Source organism: Halictus rubicundus, chromosome 12 (assembly GCF_050948215.1).
Source record: "Halictus rubicundus isolate RS-2024b chromosome 12, iyHalRubi1_principal, whole genome shotgun sequence".
NCBI lineage: Eukaryota > Metazoa > Arthropoda > Insecta > Hymenoptera > Halictidae > Halictus > Halictus rubicundus.
The window spans coordinates 14,608,384-14,631,464 of NC_135160.1; the positions used below are offsets into that span (position 1 = coordinate 14,608,384).

The window sequence follows — 23,081 nt, forward strand, 5'->3', positions numbered from 1 at the left end:
CTAATAGCAGAACAGTGGTGGCACATCGTCTTGCAATTTCAGCGTTCATTTCGTGAAACAAATTACTTTGATTCCATGGAATCTTCGAGGTTGACGGGTTGACATTGAAAGCGTTAACGCCTCCGCTTCAGGAACGCGTGCAAGGTTTTAGGGCCCGAAGAAAAAGAAGGTCGCAAGGTCTCCTGCACTCATTGACCCGCTCGCTATAGTTAGAACTGGAAACGGCATTGAATCGTAAACACAGTCTCGCAGGCTCAAATATTTTCTGCAGACTTCTCACTGGTTAGGTAGTCTAATAAGTGCTAATCCTTTCGAGGAGTTTATCCTCTCGTTAGTGTCTCTCACACTCTGTTTTTTTCTCTTCTTCAAACAGACCTGACGCGCATCATCAGTCATAATAAAACCGTTCACTTGTTCGTCTGAGGAGCTATAATTAATTTGAATGCTCACTTTGGGTAATCGCGATCGAACGTCCCGACGAAATAGTCTCGGCCACCAGCGTTTTCAACTGTTGTTACACCGTTGTTGTCGCTGTTTCGAAGCCAAACGCGTAATGAATATTTAGCGTGCAGCGAATCGATTCTTTCGTATGCAAATCATCGACACGAGGAAAGTATAATTAACTCCGTGATGACAGTGCTCCGGCAGAAAACGCTTTTTCAATGAAACGTGTCGAGTTTTACCGTTTTATATTTTTCTTTTCTGTTTATTGGTCGCAGCTATCGAACAATTGCCTATAATTCTTAATACGAAGACAACGTAACAACAATTTTTCTGTGTTTTCCCACTTTTGAGTTTCAGGAAATATTATAGTAGAGCGTGTTTTCGATATTGTTGACAGCAGGTATTGTAAAATATAGTAATTCTTTCAAATGAGAAACTTGATGCCTGGCTTATTGTTTTTGCCTGATATTATAGTCATCGAGCTGCCAAGATATCGAAACAAATAATGCATACACGTCAGTGTGCATGTAAAGTTGGCAAAGAAAGAATAAACATGAAATCATCATCGTAACTTCGCCCAAGAAGAAACCGTATTCTTGCATTTGTTTCTTTACCAAGTGATTCTGAAACAATGTGTAATGATTGTTCGCTCCTCGAGATTAATTACACTTGTTGTTTATTGTACATTTACATTAAATTTATCATGCATTTATTAAATTTAGAACTTGTGTATTTACAATTTCATCAGGATGCGAGGGGAAAAAGTAGAAATTGACTTGTATCGCTGTATAACTGTTCAGTATCGTAAACTGTTCGCAGAAATTTTTACTGGTAATTATTAGGACTTGATAATAAAACGTTGGAATATACAACAGAGTACAATTTTATGTTCCAACTGTATTATCTGAAATTTATTAAATGGCTATTTAGCTATAACCAGAGGTAGTAACATTGCAATTAAATCGATGATTGAATTTTTACGACCGTAGATGAGAGGTCTGCAGTCAAGTATAGTTATTTCTATCTCACAGCGATAACTTTTATGCCAGCTTTTGGTACCCCTTGATTATTCGCGGTGAGAAAAACATCTATTTTAAACATACATCCGCACGTAATGTTACAATGATCGAGAACTTTGTGTTCACAATTTGCCACTTTTTCTCATCACAATCACATTTACGGTCTTGATCGAATATTACCCGTTAAATTGAATTTTGTTGCCTCGTATGCAATTTTCCGCACGCTCCAAGGACCAAAACCAATTTACTAACAAATTACATTTCAGTTTTCAATCTCCTCGAAGCAAGATAAGAACCGTTAATATTTCCCCGAATCGTTTCGCGTTGAAACTAAATATTATATTAGGTGATTGCAAAAGTTCGATTTTTAAAGACCTCAAAATCTGTTTCGGAGAAAAACCATGCAGTTTAACAAAAAATAAATTCACCAAATATGGTGGGTACTATGTCATTAAGTTTTGTCTCTGGTACGAACTTTTAAAATCATTCAACAATATTAATAAGACAAAAATATGACAGTACTCATAATTTCTTTTTCGTTCTCACTGTTTTGTGTTAGATCCACTCATTTTTGCCATAAATGCAATCCACAACTATGACTTAATATTATGAGATTACTGTTTCAAAATCGCACGAATCACACGTTACAAATCGGATACGAACGTTTGCAATTGTCCAATATTTCTATAAAATATCGTCCTGGGATCTCCGACGAGTATGCTCGCGTTCGACATCTCCTCCGTTTCCGGTCAGCGGCGTGACCCGCGCGAATCATTGCACAATGACGGCAATTCGTCCGCATTTCATTAAACACTAATGGCCGCGTAATTATAGCTCGCCCATAAAACGTAACATCCGCGTAACACGTTCAGAGGCCTGTTTACCGGCCTATCGATTCGATGTCCAATAGGCCGTGCGATGCTGGCCGCCGATACACACGCCAAAAATCTATGAAAGAGCGATCAGCTGATTGCCCATCGGCATCGGCATCGGCATCGGAATCAGCTGACTTGTTGCAAAATCGAGACGCTCGAGCGAACCTCCCCCCTCTCTCCAGCCTCCCTCGTTGAAAGAGAGCCCGTTAGAAGGTAAACGCTACCTGTTCGAAAGGTGAATGAAATGAATGAACGCCTCTACTCGCCGCACCGATAGAACTCGTATGGCGAGAACTTTTTAGCGTACAGGCTGAAGCAGTAATGTCCTCCAGGTCGAATCTAGCGATGGCTATCGGAGTCGCTCGAGCGTGATCAAACATGAAGGTTTGATCGTTGATGGTTGCCGCATAGATTCTACGTCGGATCAATGATGTAATTTGTTCCTCCTCGCTTCCCGTTCGTTGACCATATTTCCTTTTGACTTGCCTTGCGCAGAGAAAATAGATTTTATAAAATACTCATTTTGCGATAATCGATTCTCTTCTTTTTTCCCTTAATTGCCGAGATATTTTTCTAAAACTGTTAATACCGATTTTGCCGTTACCCTCACTGTTCTCCAACGATGCGTATCGCTTGCATCTCAATTTTTTTATTTAAAATTTCTCCTATTTTCACGAATTTTTGAAGATCTCTAAAATAAGTTTGCTAAAATTGTAGCTATCGTTGCTCTTACTATTTACCTTGTTGCAACTAACTACGCTCCTAATCGCTCGCATCCCAAATTTTTTATTTAAAATTTCTCCCATTTTCACGAATTTTTCAGATGTTCTCCAAAATAAGTTTCCTAAAATTGCAGCTATCGTTGCTCTTAGTATTTACCTTGTTGCAACTTACTACGCTCCTAATCGGTTGCATCGCAACGTTTAGGGGCTGAAATACCGTGGTGGCAGGGAGCAAGCCGCGCGGAAAGCTTGAAAATAACTACAAACGCCTATAACGAACGGATACATCTCATTAAAATAGCGCGATGTCGCGTGAGACAGAGAGAAGAAAAAAATAGTTGGATATAGCTAGAGAGCACTTGGTGTCATGTGATTTGGAATGATGCCATCGGAGCCCGAGTCTTCTGTGAGACTTGTATTCGTAATAAAGGAAAAGGTTTCAGGTTCGGTCGAGCTCCAGTTTCGATGTCTTGATAATCAGATACTGTCTGCAGGTTTTATTTTAAGATCTTGCACAATTGATTAACCGGGGTCCCCCCTAGAATCGCTGACTGAATTTTCGCATTCCTTCGATCTACAAAACAATCTACAAAAATATTTCGGACGAAATGAAGCGGTTCCTTTTCGTAGACGAAAAAAAAACCACAACTAATTGTTCTACGTTCTCAAAAAAAAAATCCAAGTCGTACGGTCCAATATTTAAAAAGTTACCTTTTTTTAAGAGTGTCCGAATAATAATAATTACGATAATAACGTGATCATTTATTCCGATTTTATAGGATCTCCGAGCAAAGAAATACGCCAAAAAATTCCTCAAGAAATATTTCTACAACTTCGCGGAATTGTAAAAGAAAAAAATCTGTACTCCGCCATTTTAACGGGCCCGGTAATTCTAATGTTGATTGCGCTTTTTGTCGTACGGTGCGAGAAGCGTACTTACAGCAAGTTCAATGACTCGTGGTTGCAAGATCGTACGCAACGCGAACGTAAAAGTACGTCGTGCATTATCGTTTTTCGCAATTGATAGTCAGCGGTTCGACCTTGTGGTCTTGCGAAGTCGATGTACTTCGAAGATTACGTACGCTACCATGTGTTTCGGATCTCGAATGACCTTGCCCGGCTAGGCCGATGAACTCGCCCTCGTATCCCAAGAGATAAGAGACGTAATGTTTCCTTTCAAAAATATGAAATTGACCTTGAGATACATTTGAAACCTTCGCAAAGGAAAGAACAATTTTCGTCCGCTGCTTCTTATGGATTAAATTACTATGGCGCGGAAGCCGCTCTTTATATTTAGACCGCTGTGTTTCATCCTGTAGTCTGGAACAATCATTTATCCTATCGTTCTTAATATACAACCGTTATTTTTCCTCGAAATATTCTTATTAATAAATGAAAAATAACGTTTCAATGAATTTCAGAATAGAAGCCTTCAAATGGAATCGTGAAAGTAACAGCATTGCGAATAATTTATTTCTAACACCCATAATTAACGTCAATTTTGAAAGATAAATGGATCCCTAAAAAATTAAGGACAAAAACCTGACTACTAATAGTAGAAGAAAGAAGATAAACGTGACTTTGTTTTTAAATGATCGTATGCCCTGGTTTGACGTCCACATCGTTAATTATTATCAATGAAAGCTAAGCTTGCGTGATATAATTGAATGCAATGATATTACGAAGATATGGATAATTCAGAGCGAGTTCGCGATCATGCTCGTAGAGGAAGTTGCATAACCGTTCGCAAATTGTCCGCAGATCTCCAGAAAGCCCGAGAGAAAAGCCTAAGTAACACGAATTACTCGTTAATCAAGCGCTAATGAAGTAATTGTAGGTTCCGTTTAGCCGAGTGTGGCAGACTGGAACAGTAAAGATTCTAGAAAATTGGCAATTAGGAGATCGCTTCGGTCAGATCACGCCCGATGTATACTATCGGCCTAAGCTATAGCAAAGCTTACGTTTTACAGTCTCTTTGTTGCTTATTATTCAAGCAGAATATTTTCTTGCCTCCTTATGTCATTTTTTCGTAAGCTAGGGTAAGGAAACCAATTACTGCGGGGCTACCAATTACTTTGCCTATATTAATTATACTTATTTTTAAAGCATAATGAATCTAGGCACAGTAGTTGGTACCCGCACAGTAATTGGGTCCCTTACGTCAATCCTATGCATAGATTAAAATGAATTGAAAAGAAACTTATGCTAAACTAAACTCAACACAAAATTGCTTAATTAGAAATGTATGTGAATTCTAACAATAGAATTTTTATTCTATCTACGTGATCGTTAGATTTATTTCCAGTTTTTATCACACACAGATCACATCGTTTTATCGCGTCAGATTCGATTTACCGACAACCTGTGTCTTTATCGAAAATGTTTATTCGATACTCGCCCTAAAGAAGAAAGATACCGCTATCTCTGATTGGCCAAACTTAGGGCTAGCGTAGATCTAATCTGGACCAGACGAGACTTCGTGTTATACAAAAATGTAATTTGAACCACTCGATTTCGTGGAAGGTACAAATTTCTATCTCATTCGAGTGCTTCAGAGATTTCGATCGTTTTTCTTAGATCTGTTTATCTAATCAAAAATACGTGGTATAGGATTGTTGTGGTACTCTTAGCAAGAAAGTGGAACTACAGATTTTTCGATGACTCTAATTTCTATTTCAAAGGAAAAGTCGTTCGTTCGAGGACTGAATAATATATTAAATAATAAATTACACAGACTTCACCGAATTTATAATTTCAAACGAAAATTCGTCTGAAATTAATGAAAATTCTTTAGCATAAAAAATGCAAGGGGCTCCCCAAAATGAACATTTTGAAATGTGAAAACATTCCTTGACCAAAGTCTTACAGTTTCCAAAGGAAAAAATGATCAAAAACCAGTTTTTAAAAAAGAAATGACCTAATTGGGGCTCGTACGTCACGCGTGTCACTATTACTCAAAATTGAAAGCGTAAGCCGTGTCGTTTTGAAAAATGTTCGAAACGCCTAAGCGGCCCAACTAGCTTCATCAGAGGCCTGTTAACACGCTGATACTGAAGCGCGTCTGATGATGCTCGTCTATTTAAAGCAACATGCTCACAGATCACTGCCAGTCCACCGCAGACTTTTTAATTGATCAGATGGGCAATTAAAAAGGTGGAAGCACAGTACTCCAGATTGCGTTTATACGATAGCCTGTATCCTCTTTGTTGCTGTTGGAATATCTACCGTCGTCCGCGATGTTCGTACATTTTCCGACGAAAAATGGCATTTGGTGCCGTTCTAGGCTCCAGTTTTTCACTCGCGAGCTTCCCGAAGCATTTTGGCTTACATTCGTTCTGTTTATAATTCTACTTATCCTGGCAGATGTTCTCGACAAAGTGTCTCACGAAAATATTCGTGCACGCGAGATTTATTTCGGTTTTAACACCATCTCGTTAGCAACATTTTCGTAACCGACGTGACACGCCAATTGTCGCGTATCGGATGACAGAATCACTTGCCCAGATTTAAAAATTCACTTCTAATATATTACACGCGTATTGTATAAGATAGCACGACCTGGTAAAGTCTCCTACGTCTTATAACAAATGCAGACAATTTTTATTTTGCATAAAGATCCGCAGTCTACGTGTTACATAAGAAAATAAGTTTCTATTAAATAATATTAATCTGTAGACACGAGAAACGTAATCATGCCCCCTCCCCATTCAGATAGAACAAATGTGTCTGTCCGCCAGGGGCGTATCTCCTGCGTGTACCCTAAGTGCCATTTCAGTTGCGAAGTTCTCCCGTATGTCGAGACATTACTGTACCTTGACTCTGACAAACTCTTATGGCTCCAGGTTTCCGCAACTTTCCGACACGTACTCTCACAATTTTAGCCGGGAATAATTTAGCGAGAGCCCCTCGAGAGCAAGTAATCGCTGAATCGATCGGACAGGGCGACGGGTACCTTTTTGTACCGGTGCCCCCGTTCCCGGGAAACAGAATCGCAATATCTGGCCCGGCTATTCCTTCGCGGAATCACGCGTTTGGCCAGCCCATGAATTATTCAAGAAGATCCGAGGAAGAGAATGAGATGATAACTCCGGCGGATCGTTGGAATCAAGGCTACGATGATATTAGCGAGCCGCGTGCGCATATTTGGCACTCCGACAATTGCAACGAGAAATTTCACGCTGGACGTGTTTAACGAACCGTACACGTTTTCCTTTTCAGATAATACTAATTGGTATTACCGTGCGGCGACGCGAATTACACAGTGCCACCGCACCGAACAGCGCGTCTCGCCACCGAACAGAACGTTCCGCCGTAACGATAATAGAAGGGCTAATCTGAATTTCATTCCGTTAAGCATTGAAATCCTCGGAACGTTAGACGCAGATATCCTTATAAGTAGGCTATTATCTACTTACTTCGGTTCTTAAGATGATCGCTTGGAAATCTGCTATTAACTTTGAATGAAATGCAAGCGGGCTTTAATGTAAGCATTTCAATTCCTGGACTGCCACTAGAGCAATCTCAAAAATTCCAACGGAAGCAAGTTGTTTAACGAAATAAACTGTGATATCGCAACTTAAAAATCGAAACCTCCCTGAAAACGGTCCATTAGGATTATACGTTTGAATCGTGACGACATCATAGTCGATAATCGCCGGGGCAATGTGATCGAGGAGCGATCGATCGGAGAAACGTCAGAAATCCGATCTCGGCGAGCATCGTCTCGGCAAAAGGATTATCTTGCGCAGCCTCGCGGCGAGAAATCGGTGGCAATCCGTACAACGAGCGAACGATAACGAGTCACGAAACAACCATCATTGTAATTGAACTAATTAACCAGTTAGATCAGCGGCGACGATTGCGCGGTCCGACGAGAGACGTGGATCGTTGGGATCGAGAGCGGCCGCGGATCGCGTCGTGGATCTAACGGAGGAGAGAACGCGTTAATAGAATTATGCAAATTTGTCAGTTGCCGCGCGCGGGTTTCGCCCGATCTTTGTTTGCTTTGCGGATCCGACAATGGCACGTTGCCGCGTACTGTTCGCGTGTTTGCCATCGCCTCCGATGAGATATATTTATACTATCAAGTGCTTCGTGCGCTCCAGAGCTGCAATAATATTTATCCGCCCGTGGCAACTCTGCGAGCCTCCATTGCCAGGGGTGGATTCTTTTCGCAAACGGGGGTGTCAACCTGGTATCAACCCCTCACAATTTAATTCCAACCTTTCGGATTAACCCTTTGCGTTTACAGTTCAGTGACCGCGAATGATTTTTAAAGATAGCATTACCCCTAACGAATGTCGAACAATATTTTCTCTCTTTCACCTAAATCTTATATTTAGTAATTAATCTATTCTGTAATATTAATGTATCATTACGAAATTTTCCGACTGATTTATACGTGTTTCACCTACATACGTCAGTTTTGGTACGCTGTTATCAAAACTGCTGTGATTAATCATCGAGGAAGTGGACCAGTTGCGAGGGGATTTCTCTCGAATGACTCGTACGACAAGGCCAAAAATATTTGCAATCGATGCGTCAAAACAATTTTTAATTAATGTTGTGATCGACTCTTGACTCCCGGGAAAACCCAAAAATATCATTAATTTGGAAAGAAGAATACTGGTTATTTACTGATATTTTGATCTACAAATCATTCTAAAAGTCATAAATATTTGTATATCTTCGTTGAAACTCAATCAAATTCTTGATTGTCCACGATTTTATTACATACCGATCGATTTGGAATCGGTAGAAAAAAATTGACAAAGTTCCACGGAAATATATGTGTTCAGTTTATTAACGAAAGAAATTTATAGAATACACCAGCAGAACAATAGTTCTGTACACGCATTTGAAAAAGTGTGATCGATCTCGAGTTTAGTCGACGAAACACGGCCGATAGATGCTGCAACCATGGATTTTCAGATATACCTATCATGCGCCGGGAAATACGATCACGGAGTGCTTTGTTTCCCTGAACAAATATTTGTCGAAGAACATTCATTGTGGTTGACTAGACGTAGTTCTGACAAATATTGAAACTAGAATCTTTCAGCTGTGATTAACGTCCGTCTCGATCCCTGAAAGACGAAAAATATCGGAAAACGCGGTTTAAAATCAATTTATAAATAATCGATGTGGTGCGAGAAAATGTCTTTCGAATGTACAGTACTACAGATTATAACAGTGCAGAATATAATTTGCATGGCAGTCTTGTCGAACGTAAATCCTGTAATCACGGTATTACCATAATTAGTTTCAAGCGTAATAATAGATTTTGTGCTCGGTACGGTTGATATTTAAAAAAGCTATTACAATCGGTCAAATATAAATTGCAATGATTCGCAAACTATATCGTTAAAATTTACAATTAACATTTAGTAAATTAGTAACCAGACGTAATAATTCGTCCGAGCACCGATAGAAAATGGCTACCCTGCGAGCGAATAAAACGCATGAAAGAGTAGACGTTGTAAGGATTTACGCGGCGCAGCGTGCAATAGGTTTCCCCGTTCTCGAGATTACTAATTTGTGTTAATTTCACGCGGCGATAAGGGAATTCTGTTTGCCTTGCAGCCTCCACGGCGCAGCGGGCGTTGTCATAAATGTTTTATCTACCGGGCAGTCTATCTGTGGATTGTGTACAGTAATGTTCCCCGAGTCGCACATGGTGTGTTGATAAGTATTAAACGTGTTTATCACGGTAAGATAACTGGCGCATTTTATTAATAACCGTTAAGTACAATATGATCACCGCGCACTCGTGGTTTTGCATCTGGCTGGTTTGCTTATTATTAGCGACAGCTTTTACGTGGCTAATTATAGGCGATATTATATATCCATTGTCTCCTGCTGCTGGTTGCCTCCTTTAGAAACACGTCGTCGAGGTCATTGTCTGGTCGACACACACACTCTCTCTCTCTCTCTCTCTCTCTCTCTCTCTCTCTCTCTCTCTCTCTCTCTCTCTCTTTCTCTCGCTCCCGCGCAAATCGAAGCTTATTGTCATACGTTTCCGTCGCACGGCGGTTCATTTGTCCAAAAACATACGTCGTTAAAATCGATATTGTCAACTCATATCGCATCCTCTTCCCTTTTTCTTGCATACGTTTCACAAACCAATTCACACATACTCACATTCGTGCTCGTATTCGTACTTATTACACGCATACTATACACTACTATACCAATCGCGCATGACTCATTTTAAAGCTTGAAACCTCTACATTTCTCTCAGATACTTTTTTCATCCCTTTTTGTAATATATTTACAGATATTAATAATTTTCTATACCGAACCATGCCAAAACTTCTGTCTTTAGTATTTTTAATGAATTGGCAAGAAAATATTGATATTCCTGCGTTCTTTAAATTCGTCTACTGTTTTGAATTTCATCCGCTCAGCGTTTACCATAAATGCATAAAATTTCCGCTCGCCTAATCATCGAGAACTGTCAAATTTGATTTGAAAATCTCCTTTGTTAGGATTCGTATTATGGTAATGCCTTTTCATCCCCGGCGGTAAAGACTTTTCAAACTTCTGATCTTTGGTAATTAAGCGATTTGATGCGTTCGATAAGAGTTTATGGCAGCACGGTATATCCTTGGGCAGTAAAAAAGAGTCGAAACAAATCCCAGCAAGCGATTTCAACCGATAAATCAGAAAACCACTTGTTGATCACAACTTCTGTGAGTTTAAACATACTTTCAAATAAGGCACTTAGTTAAAAAAGAAAGTTCATTACACTCTTTAGAAAAAATTCTTAAAAATCACATTTTCCAGATTATTAACTGGTTACGACTTCTTGCAGTTACATTCGCAACTGAAAATGTTCTCACGATACATTTTTCGTATTAAATATTTTTTCCCCTTAAGACACACGTCGCGTTTCAGTATGCAGTTACTGTACGAATCAGCAGCGTGCCAAGAATTTGTCGATCTACTATACTCGTTAGATTCTTAGGTATAGCACCCGTGCTATACTGGGATACTATTCCATAATTGGCCAGTTTCCTCTGCGATTCAAATTGTTGTAGAGGAAACGATCATAAAATGAAAAATCAGCTGCTCATTATTAATTTTGAAAGACTGTTAACACCAAACCTATCAAAAATTAAATAATTAAAGATGATCGATCTTTTTATATAATTATTTTTTATTTCACGCAGTGGTATTAGACGATTAACGATCAGGGTAAGGGACCCAATTGCTGCGAGGGTACCAGTCTCTGTGCCTATATTAATTGTACTTTCTTTTTTGCCTATTTCATTACAAGCATGAATTGTGCTTTATGTATAATTAATACAGGCACAGTGATTGGTACCCCCACAGTAATAGGGTCCCTCCTTACCCTGTCCGCCGGTTAGGTGAACGAATGAGAAAACGACACGAGCGTCGTTCGGGGACAGAAGCGACGTTCGCTCGGCGAGCCTTGTTTACCCTGGCATCCTTACAGAAGACAAATGGTTTCGGTTGTGAAGTGACCAACGTACCGCAACAAACCGACGTCAACGAAAACTACGTACATTATGCGGTATCGCGAGAAATGCGTTGGCTCAGATAATTTCCCCCTCGTTGCCTTTATTCCCTTGTCTCTTTTGCGTTCGGACCAGCCGCGATTAAATGTGCCGTCGACTAATCGGATGATACGGCTCCACCACAGTCACGGTTATTATGTGAAAGATGTTTACGGAAGATTTTTCGGATCGTAAACAATTGCCGCGATTGGACAGAGCCCGGCCGATAATATGCATGCCCGCACGCTCGGGACATGTGATTTTCTTTGACTTTGGCGATTTCGGCTAACGGGAGACATTTTTCGTTGCCCGATAACAGACGCGCAGAGCGATCAACTTGTCCGAAAATAAACATCCATACTGTATACACAACACACACTCCAAGTGTGATCGTTGTGTTGCAGATGAAAATTTGAACATCCCAGGACACGACGCCTTAGAGTCCTAAAGTGGTGAAACATCGTGACCTCTAAATGAAGCATGAGTCCACCATTATCTTACCTTGCTCAAAGTTCCAATGACCTGTCCCCCAACTTAGAGAGCAGAAGAACAACATTTAATCCGAGTGTGTTTGTTGTGTTGCAAATGAAAATTGGAACATCCCAGGTCACGACGCCTTAGAGTCCTAAAGCGAAAAAATATCGTGACCTCTAAATTGTCAAGCACAAGTCCACCATTATCTTACCTTGCTCAAAGTTCCAATGACCTGTCCCCCAACTTAGAGAGCGGATGAACAACATTTAATCCGAGTGTGTTTGTTGTGTTGCAGATGAAAATTGAAACATCCCAGGACATGACGTAAATAGCATGGCTGATAGGGTAAGGGCAAACGGCACAATGAAGAAGAATCTCGCGCCGTAGTCTCGCCACCTGCGATGTTAGTCACACAGACACCCTCCTCGATGGACAACCAGCCGAATATGATGTCGGTACTCGAGGAGGAGGCGAATGTCGATATCGATGACGCGTTTCCACCGCACGTCGACACGACGAACATCGTGATACAGCCGGAGTCGCCTACCAGCAAGAAACAAGCGCTAAAGACCTTCAACGAGGTCAATGCGCTCCTACAGGCTGGCAGAAAGAGGGAGGTTAAGCTGATCATAAGGGAGAACGCGTGGCCATTGAACAACGGAATTAGGACGCAGCTATGGCCGGCTCTATGCAGTCAACACGCACACGGCAAGAACATGCTCGACGGCTTCTACTGGGACATGGTCAATCAAGTTTTTGGGACTACAGGTGCGATTTTATGTGTAATTGAGGATAGGGCGGTAACACGACCTTCAAGCTTTATTAGTGAAATTAACACTTTACTCTCTAATATCGAAGATCAACCGTTGAGAATTTCTCGAGAAAAAGCAACTGGCCATTTCATTCGTGATTCAACAGATTTTTATAGTATTAATATAATGGAACAATTTCGCTTGAAACGATTATTTGGAAGAAATAATCGTCGAGCTTCTTTTCCGTACAGATCAGTCGTTAAAACTTGATGGAATATTTTCTGCCAGTTTTGGTTTCACGAATTAAATTACGTCGAGTTGCTGGTGTATTTAGAGAGTTCTGTTTGGCAGTCAGCGCGTTAAACAATCCCACCGGAGCTACGCGTTTGCATAAACTTTCGCAGCTAAATCGTTAAAGCATAAAATCCACGGTGACGCGTTGAAGTGCGTTTACTTTCGACCGTCCGACTCGGTATAACAAAGCGTGGCTCTTGACGGATTGTTACAGTTCTTCGAATAGATCAATCTAATTATTCCCGGTCGCTGACGGTTCGAATTCTATGTGTTTGCAGAGCTGCCGGAAAAATCAATCATGCTACCGCCGTTTGTGGATAGCACTCATTGCCTGTCGTACAATCTGACAAGAAAGGGCAGGAGTGTCGCGGACAGGGTTGTATCTGTGCTGGGATACGCTTGTCCCGACATCACCTACAGTCCTTCGCTCTACCCGATCACAGCGCTTCTTCTTCACTTCATGCCAGGTGGGTACTTGCAAGTACGGCACGGTATTGTCTCCGTAACTGTCGCGAGGGTCTCTACCGTAACTGTGAAAATGTTATCCCCACCACGGGGGAGAAAGGATCCCCCGGAGGACCTTGGAACCAGTTTACTATACGGGGACGTGAAGTTAGGAAGAGTGGAATAGTCTGACCATTGTGCTCGTTCGAACAACGGAGAGACGGATCGTGCAAATTGAAGTGTAACAATTTTTGAAAATTTAAGCGGGCACCAATGTAAACAGTTTGCTCAAACGGGACACACTTCTCTCTCTTGCCCCGTTCGTTTCGAGCACAATGGAAATTCACATCGCGTGCCGCACGTCGGTTCCTCTGGTTGATCGCATAAATAAAGATGTAGACACGCGGTTGGATATGCTCCCAAGTTATTAATAGCCCTAAATCGGAATATTCACAAAATACGTTTTCTTACAGAGGAGGAGTGTTATCATTGTATGGCCAGCCTGGTCGCTGCTAAAGACAAAATGTTCATTACGCAAACCAAACTTCTGTACGAAGTTACCTGGAAAACTGTCGAGCAAATCACCAAAAAGCACGTGGTACGTTTTGCAGTTACTATCTCGAATCGATGAGTCATGTTTTCGACTAATTGGACACGTTTCACTTGAAACCGTTTCCATTCCCTTGCGCATATAATGTACGCGCAAAGGATGCTTCCACATTTTCGTCTCTCTAGATCTATGTTTCGAAGTAAACGGCGCAGAGAGTGTTCTGAGAGATTCGATTCAGAAGAATCGAAGTACTCAATATTTATCAGAACAGAAAACAAAATTCCAGTAACGAATAGAATTTCTTTAAACAACTTCACATAATTTTACCATGTACCTTTGAGAAATACAAAGTAATTTCTGTTTCTTTGCGAAAGACCTTCGGAATTTCATTTGTGTCTGCACGTGCTCCATGAGCTCGAGCACATTTGTTCGGAACTTTTCTATTCTAAATCAGCTCGACAGATTTATGCGTAGGTATGTTTATGGGAATAGTATAAGATGATTTATTTCGTTCGAATACGCCAGAGAAAATTGCTCAGAAGTCGATGAAAGTGCCAGATAAGCGAAATACGCGTTGCCAGGCGAGATGGAAGCGGAGTTCTGGAAAATCGCAGCATCAGGGGGATATAATTCATGCTTGCGCTTTCTATTGCAGAAATCGGCGGCGGTACATTTAGCGAGGCATTGCTCAGGATCGAGAGCGGAGAGAATTTACATGGATTGGATCTGGTGGATACTACAGCTTCTTCCATTCCAACATCTAGTCAGGGTTATGGACTGTTTCCTACACGAAGGCATTAAGGTCAGTGTTCGTGGAACTCGGACCGATATAATTCGGAAGCATTCCGATTTTTATTGCATCTTCTTGCGGACACGTTGAAAAATTTCTGGCGCCTGTTCAAGAATATGAAGACGGAATATATCTATACGTACATACGTACATATGTATATACAATAAGAAAAGCTCTTCCTGGAATAGTATGAATGTAAAACTCGAGTGTTGATCGTATGCCAGTAACAGATCGATTTTTACAAGAAGATTTACATCGAGCTCCCGTTCAAGCTATCCAGAGAAATGCAAAAGTAGTTCATGCTTTCGAGAATTATAAATAGATTGCGGATCTCTGCTCATTTATTGAAATTTATAAAATACAAGGAGACGGTCTTTAATTTATTGAAAGGAATCGTCTAGTAGAGGAAGGAACTTTTCGTATTTGTTATATATTTTACAAAACATAGAAATAAAATATTGCATCAAGATTGATCTAATTATAAAGGTTGTCACGAATGGTTCGTTTCTACTCGTTTGGTTACTTGTTTGGAGACTCTTCGGTGGAACTATTTTCGAGAAGCGCATCGGAATTAATATGCATCGTCCGTTCCAGATATATCGTCGGAGTAATTAAGTCATCTTTATATTTCCATCGATGAATCACGCGTTTTGTTCTATCTCGTGTTTCAGGTCTTCTACCGGGTAGCGATGGCTATAGTTTTATTATTCTATAAGCACTCATCCTTGCAAAACTCTGAGTGGATGAATGAAATTTCCAAGAACGGCATCGACGCCGCGCTGTCGAAATTCTGCAGGCAAATACCGGTGAGTGAAACCCGGATGATCGGTAGCGCTACATACTCGCGGCATATACCGGAAGCGAAAAACGTAATCCCGTTGGAATTTTGCAGGTGACGCCGGCGAAATTTTTGCGTACCGCATTTGGGATACGCGGACTCAGCTCAGCATACATATCAAGGGTATTTTTGCGCACAGAAATGGCTCTTAAAAGTAGAAGCGTTTTAACGGGATCCAGATCGTTGGCTCGTTCCCGATCCACGGACAATCTGCCCACGAGCCAGTCCCAAGTCAACATTCAGATGATGTCGCACACGCTCACGATACGAGAAGTACGTTCTCCGTATTCCTCTTTTTGTCGCACATGGATCGGTCAATTCACCGAAATACCGATTCTTGCAAGGTGGACTCACGTACATGAAACCAAATCTAAATCCGATCGGACATGTCTCGGCCTGCGATCGAATTTGATAAATTACCCTCTCGATCTTGTACCCGAGGGTTCTCTATTCTCTGACAATCGTTGAATTGTTTACATTGGCATAGTAACGGCAAACGCTGTCTTATTTTCTATTACCAAGTCTATAAGTGGCGTACATATATGTGAGCCGATTCTATCGTAACGTTTAGATTATATTCTTGTTTGCGAGAAATGTTGCAGGTGTTAAAGGTTTAGCACCGCTAGCTCACGTTGATCGATATGTTTATAATAAGATGAGAAACGTAGACGATCATCGTATAAACATATATAGTTTCTTAGGGTAACCGAAAGACGAACAATGCGAAAGCTGTTCAATTATTCACTTTGTTTTCAGAAAGAATGTGAAGACACATACAAAGACAGGGTATCGTATAATTATCTTTTTGGGAAATGTGTTGTTAGTTTCATGTGCTCTGCCCTTTGTTCCTGAACTACTACCTGTTTTACATTCATTCATACTCACCCTTTTGTCACACTTATCGTGCCAGCTTTATCGCTGTTACCGTCTATCCACTTGCAGTTACCGCCTCTCGAATTAATAGAATAACAAAGATCTCTTCTATTGTCAAATTCATGATTCATCAGGTGTTCACTGGCTTTTCAGTGTTCTGCAAGTATACGACACATTTATGGTAATTGAGAAAGGTAGACACGAACGTCGACGTTCAGAAATATAGATCAGGTCAGAGCTGCGAGAGACGTTGTCGTTGATCTTTCGAAGAAATTCGAGGGCAAGCCCTTCGGAACGTTCAAACCAGTTGCAACATGTACTGCTTCGGTCCGTCGCAGTTGTTTTCGTTAACGGTCTCGTTGTAACAGCTGTGAAACTGACGAAACGGGCGCTGCAACGACGCATCCTTTGATTTCGTACCGATTATGTTCCGATGCTTTCTTAGCATTACCGATACGTTAATTTTGTTTTCAAGGTTATTTATTGGTCACACTGGTTAACAGTAAGCAAGTGTCGAGCATTCATCTGTTCTATTATACCGTGCCGCAAGCGACATTTACAAGTTGCCATATTATTGCTGGCCGTTTCTTTGTACGCTCTGTGTTTCCAATATGGTCTTTAACCAGTGTTTCGCATTTTAAATATATATATTACATATTCTCGTTGATAAAAACGAGCCGCAGCCGTACGCCAATTATAACTGACGGTTCTATGTTGTCTTGTGTCATGCTGCGTTACTGGAATGATGATGGATTTAATGGTGATGGGTGTAGGGTGCACACAGTCCTGGACCGCGTGCTCTGTCAATGGGCGTTTATCCCATACAAAGCATATGCTCCCAGATTCTAGACATGCCTGATGTAAGTACTTGACGGTTGTTCCGTCAAACAACAAAAGAGTACCGCAATAGCCAGAATTTTTCTGTAGTACGCTGGTCGCATCTATATATACATATATATCTCCCTCTCCCTCTCTCTCTCTCTCTCTCTCTCTCTCTCTCTTTGTGGCATGTCGGTATTGTCGTTATCGGTGTACGTACAGCCACCACGAAGGTACATACTATGGGTAGTGTCTACATCGTTCTCATCTTTGCTATTATCTCCGAAGATACAGTGGCCAATGAGTGTACGATAGAGTCACGTTGGCCGAACGGTGGCAATCGTTCACACGTTCCTCTAAATTGCAAAATGGGTCAGACCGATGTAAATGAAACAAGTTTGATTGTCTCCCATTTGGAAGCTACGTGCTAGCACCCCGTTGGCTGGCTCTCGATTGAGTTATTGTTACAGCTTTGTAGTTACGGTATATCGTTGTTTTACCACTGTTGTATACTTCTATTTTTGTTGCCTAAGGTTTCCGTATCTTGCAGTTTATTTGTTGAAACTGAATGGTGTATTTATTTGACTTACTACTACTGATTTAGAACAACGCACACCGCTTCGTGACCCACTGAACGTATCCAAGCTACGAGTTTGATCACACACAACCCCCCGCCCTGCCCTCCCCCTTGCTATTAACTCGGCATGCGTTATTTTTGTTCTGTTTTCTTTTTTACGCATTCATGGCGACACTGTAGAACACCATCGCCGAACGTAAACCCTTATTAATTTGTGTTGTTGTGATATTTATGCGGATAAGTTGTTTTTTCTGCTGATGTGATCAGTGTGTAATACCAATAACAAATAGCGAAACGACGCCAGTGATTCTAAACTACTTCGGTATTACCTAGAGAGCAATTAGTTGTAGTTGTCAATGTATATCTTTAATATCAGCGCCGATCCTCCGTTATATCATGTGCACTGTATCATCATCAATCAGTCACAATCTTGTCTCATTGAAAGTTATACATATAGCGTAGCAGTTCACTTTTATATTTATGTATGATGCTATCGCATTTTGCATGGAGAATGTCTTTTTTATCATTTTACACATGCATTTTTAGTTTTCTTTAGTATGTGCTGAAGTTTATAGTATTTTTTTCTGTTTTCATTGTGACTAGATATTTATTATCGGACTGAGGAATTTTATGCATTTATGGCGTGTAGAAATGTTAAAAAATATTTCATGTTTAGTCATATAAATATGCATGAATGTCCTCGGATTGTTTATTACGCTATTGGTTTAATTACGTTTGACAAACACTTGGACGTTAATTCTGGTAACAATAACAGAGGAATATTTATCTCTAAGAGAAACAATTAGCCGAGGAAACTGAACCAAACATTGGTCGATACGAGGTTAATACCGAATAAAGATCTTCGAAACGGTTGACATTGAAAGATTTTACACAAAATTTGTTATATTTATAAGCTTTACAGTTACGTTATTTTTAATTTCCTTTTTCAGTCAAACGCATGATTCGCTGCTGTGATTTAGTTTGCTGTATCCTTGAAGGATTTTAGAAAATTACCGGAAGCTAATGTTTGCACAGTCACGAACACCAGTCTTACCGTGTGCGTTATACTAATTTTCTTTTTATTTTGTAATAGTTATTCACGTTGTGGTCCTGGCTGCCGATGCGGATTACCATGTATCAACCAATACTGCTATACACAACCGAAGAGCATGGTTGTTCGTTGACGACGTTTTACGTAAGGGTAGAGCAACACGAACCAACCCTATTGATGATCAAGACCTGTAACAATGAAGTAAGTTGTTTTTACAGTAATATAATAATAAGCTAACATTTGTTGCGGTTACTTTTGGATGGTACGTAACAAATATTTATTTCATTAAGGTGTTCGGTGCCTACTGCTCCACAAGATGGTGCGAACGAAACATGAAAAACGACAAAGGACAAAGACAAGCCTATTTCGGCACAGGTGAAACGTTTCTGTTCAGTTTGTACCCTGAACGAGCAAAATACCCTTGGGTAGGGATGGACTCTTCGCACAATGATTCCAAGGTTCATCATTCGGCTGAGCTGTTCATGGCGGCAGATTCTAAAATGATAACAATTGGCGGCGGGTAATTTTTATTTTTTATAATGCTATTAGTTTGATATACCCAAGATGACCTAGTATTGCGAGCTTGCTTAGCTGTTAATGTTATTAATTACCTTGTTTAGAGATGGACAAGCCATATGGATGGACGAGAACATAAGATTCGGTAAGACAGACCGGTGCTCCACGTTCAACAACCCACCTCTTTGTGCTAACGGCGACTTTGAGATTAGGGTACTGGAGGTGTACGGTTTCGCCGGTGCTTGAAGAGACAACAATACGACGCATTGATTTATTTGATTCACTACTGCCATTTAGCAACTCTGTTTCTATATGTACAGAGTTCTATACATTATATACAAGTGTCTTCGTGTATGTAGAAACATTACCGCGGCGACATTAAGCGCGGGCATTGTTGTAATGCATCCTCAATCGCTTGCGGAGTACTAGTATTACTACGTGTGCATGTTTCGTTGCTGAGGCGCTAAAAGCAAATGGTTCTGTGCCGAAATGAGATTACACAGATTTTTTTTCTATCTCTTTCGTTTCGTTAAGCTTCCTGTTAGATCATTCGTCTCAATGTCTGCGAAAATGACTATGCGATTCTTGCGTTCACTGTGTCACAGATTTTCTTATTCTATTTGAACGAGAGAAAGAGAGAGAGAGAGAGAAGAGAGAGACGATAGAACGGAGCCTGGCGCGTAAACATAAGTCTGCGACACAATGGATTTTGACAATAATCGACGTTGAGACGGTGACCCTCAGTTGTACGCAGTCTTGCTATCCCAAAGTGTACATATGTAAAAAACTATTGGTTATTTACGTGAATACTTAATATTCATTTGATTAGACGCTATTCATTATGTATTTTGTATATATATACGTGCATATATACAGGGAGGATCCTCTTAACATTGAAACCGCAAAACATTTCTCGTTTTTAGACGACGCTCCCTGTATATACCATATTATCGCAGATTATTTCATTGAATTTATTGTTAATTATACAGTTTTGTCAGAAATGCTCGTATACATGTGTTAACAACTTGTAGTGTTTATTACTTTAGTATTGTTATGTCTAGCTTTAATCAGTTGTTAAATACAAACCGTGAGAGAGAATCGAAGGGAAAAGAATATTGTTTATATATATATATATACATATATGTTACATATTGTGTATGTCACCGCGTTACCTGTGTATGTGTGTATATAATATCATATACAGATGTGTACGTTAATCTCATATATTTTCCTATAAATATTAGAAGTAATGCCCCTTGCGCAACCAGATTCATTACTCTCACACACACTCGACAAAACATTCGTATACAACACGTTTACACATACTCGACAAAGTGATCATGTACGATCGACCGTAGAAAGACATTCGAGAAAATAATGGCAGGGGGCGAATGGTACTTTGAAACAACGATATCTCTTCTATATTTTTTTGTTTGTCTTTTCTTCTTTTTTTTTCTTTTTTTTTTTTGTAATTTCTCGGTGGTGATTTCGTCGAAAGAGACACGTTCAGTTCCGAGTCGTGTAATAATTGACTCGCTTTCTAAAACCGGTAACGAAGCCATAATTTTCACGTAGTACTTTAAGAATTTGTATATTTTATATAGAATACGTAATTCATGTTGATAGCGAACCGAACTAGTACAGACACGGAACGATATATACATATATTTACATATATATATATATATATATATATATATATATATATATATATATATATATATGTATATGTATATTTCCATAAGCGTTTTCTTCTCTTTTTCTTTTTTTCTTCAACACACTTCGGGGCATTCTGAAGAAGCGTACTAGATGTTACTGTCGGTTATCCTTCGTCTCTCTTTGTGATCAAATCTGTATCGATATCGTAACGGTACACGATTAACTCTTAGAGTACCTGCTTCTGTGTTTAGTTTCTTGTTGATTATTTCTTTTTTATTATTATTATTATTATTATTATTATTATTATTATTATTATTCGAGTGAAAGGACGAAAGAGGAAGAGTGGAGAACGAGCGAATCTAGAGGTGTCTGTTTGGATGCCTTGGTTGTGATGTAGAAGTGGCTGGCACCACTTTTGTCCGAGCGACAATACCTACTAATTATAATTGTTTGCGTGGGAGGATCATGTATCTTTCAGCCCCCGTCGTCACTTTATCACCAATCTCGGAACAGCACACACGAAATACGAACGACACCGTTATACGAACTATCCCATAACTGGTGATACAGTCTGAAAGATGAAAACTGCACTGTAACAAATGACGACAAAATTGTAGAATGAAATGTCACGAATAGACTGCGGCTTTTATGCGTAGGTGTAAAGTGAGTAGGTGTAATTCAAAACAGTAAGAAGATTAAAAGAGTTTAACAACGTGGATATACCATTTTTAACATATAAAAGTAGCGATGATTAGTGATGAAATTTTTACTTACCTCCTATTGTAAATTACAAATGATGTACAAAAATTTTAATTTGCATAAAAGTCCGCAGTCTGGTCATGAAGAAGTTTCGGTTTGCAAGAAAGTTGGTCTCCTTCGAGGCTCGTTTGTGAAATATTTTTCAGATACACGTACACTTCCGCCTACACTAGCATAAGCACGTTCTTGAACAACCGTGTATCTAACTGTTCAAAATCAACTTTCTTCGAACACTTCTGTAAAAATTTCATTCTATATCTTTGACATATTTTCTCACCTTGAACGTCCATCAGTTGCAAGACAAACGTAATTGAACATCGAAACACGGGAAAATTTAAGAAAACGAGCCTAAGCTAAATCGCTCCATGTATACTCGATTTACATTTTTACCGATCTAAGTGGTCGATGGTTATAATCACAAATTGACACGTAAATCACCGGATTACACGTGCCGGAATCGTAACACAAATGGACGAACAACGTATCGAAGTACAATCAATACTACACATTTATGGCGCTATCGAAATCAGTTCTGAATATAAACAAGGTACCGTCGAATTTAGCGATCGAACCCTTTTCCAGTTTACGCGTATATTTCGACAGAGCTTAATGTAATATGCCCGCGTAATCGTAAATTGTAGCGATTTACATTCGATTTACCGTTTTCAACGAGTTTTAAATGTTGCGAGAATGAGTGCGGAAAATGGGGGAACACTGCTGATCTCACTGAGGAGTTAAACGTGGTAGAACGTGTTCAATGTATATCCGTTTTACATTTTGACGAGTCTGCGTTTCGATAACGGACTACAGACGGTTCCCTCGTCGCGAGAAAAAATATGTTTACTTTGCCGAAAGGACTCGTAACATCACAGACAAGTATGGTTGCATGGGTCGAGGGTGTACGAGTGACAGCAATCGTGGAATTGGTATTGTTGTAGGATTCAGGGATAGTCGAAGAAGAGGTAATCCGCGTGCTTAGAATTCGATGCGAGTCTTTAAATTATTTCGTTGTTAATTTATATTTACATACCGCTCGTCCGCAAGTTTATGCTTCGCATACTTCGTTTTACCGCTAAACTGTCCTCTTCGTGGCTATCGCAGGACG

At 40.0% G+C, this 23,081-nt stretch overlaps 1 protein-coding gene across 4 annotated transcripts in view; it reads left to right on the forward strand.

The window, feature by feature from the left end:
- The window catches only part of Sky (GTPase-activating protein skywalker), a 42,623-nt gene extending 19,809 nt beyond the window's left edge, over window positions 1-22,814 (forward strand). Inside the window, exons 2-12 of one of the 4 annotated variants that reach the window (XM_076798123.1) lie at window positions 12,349-12,821; window positions 13,378-13,566; window positions 14,017-14,141; window positions 14,749-14,895; window positions 15,556-15,690; window positions 15,777-15,995; window positions 16,479-16,508; window positions 17,369-17,455; window positions 19,085-19,243; window positions 19,333-19,562; window positions 19,663-22,814. In XM_076798123.1, coding sequence (XP_076654238.1) covers window positions 12,455-12,821; window positions 13,378-13,566; window positions 14,017-14,141; window positions 14,749-14,895; window positions 15,556-15,690; window positions 15,777-15,995; window positions 16,479-16,508; window positions 17,369-17,455; window positions 19,085-19,243; window positions 19,333-19,562; window positions 19,663-19,804 — 1,830 coding nt within the window. In that variant the 5' untranslated portion in view covers window positions 12,349-12,454 and the 3' untranslated portion in view covers window positions 19,805-22,814. The remainder of the gene's footprint in view (window positions 1-12,348; window positions 12,822-13,377; window positions 13,567-14,016; window positions 14,142-14,748; window positions 14,896-15,555; window positions 15,691-15,776; window positions 15,996-16,478; window positions 16,509-17,368; window positions 17,456-19,084; window positions 19,244-19,332; window positions 19,563-19,662) is intronic. The other 3 variants (XM_076798120.1, XM_076798121.1, XM_076798122.1) reach the window with 3 other exon arrangements.
- The last annotated feature ends 267 nt before the right edge of the window (window positions 22,815-23,081 follow it).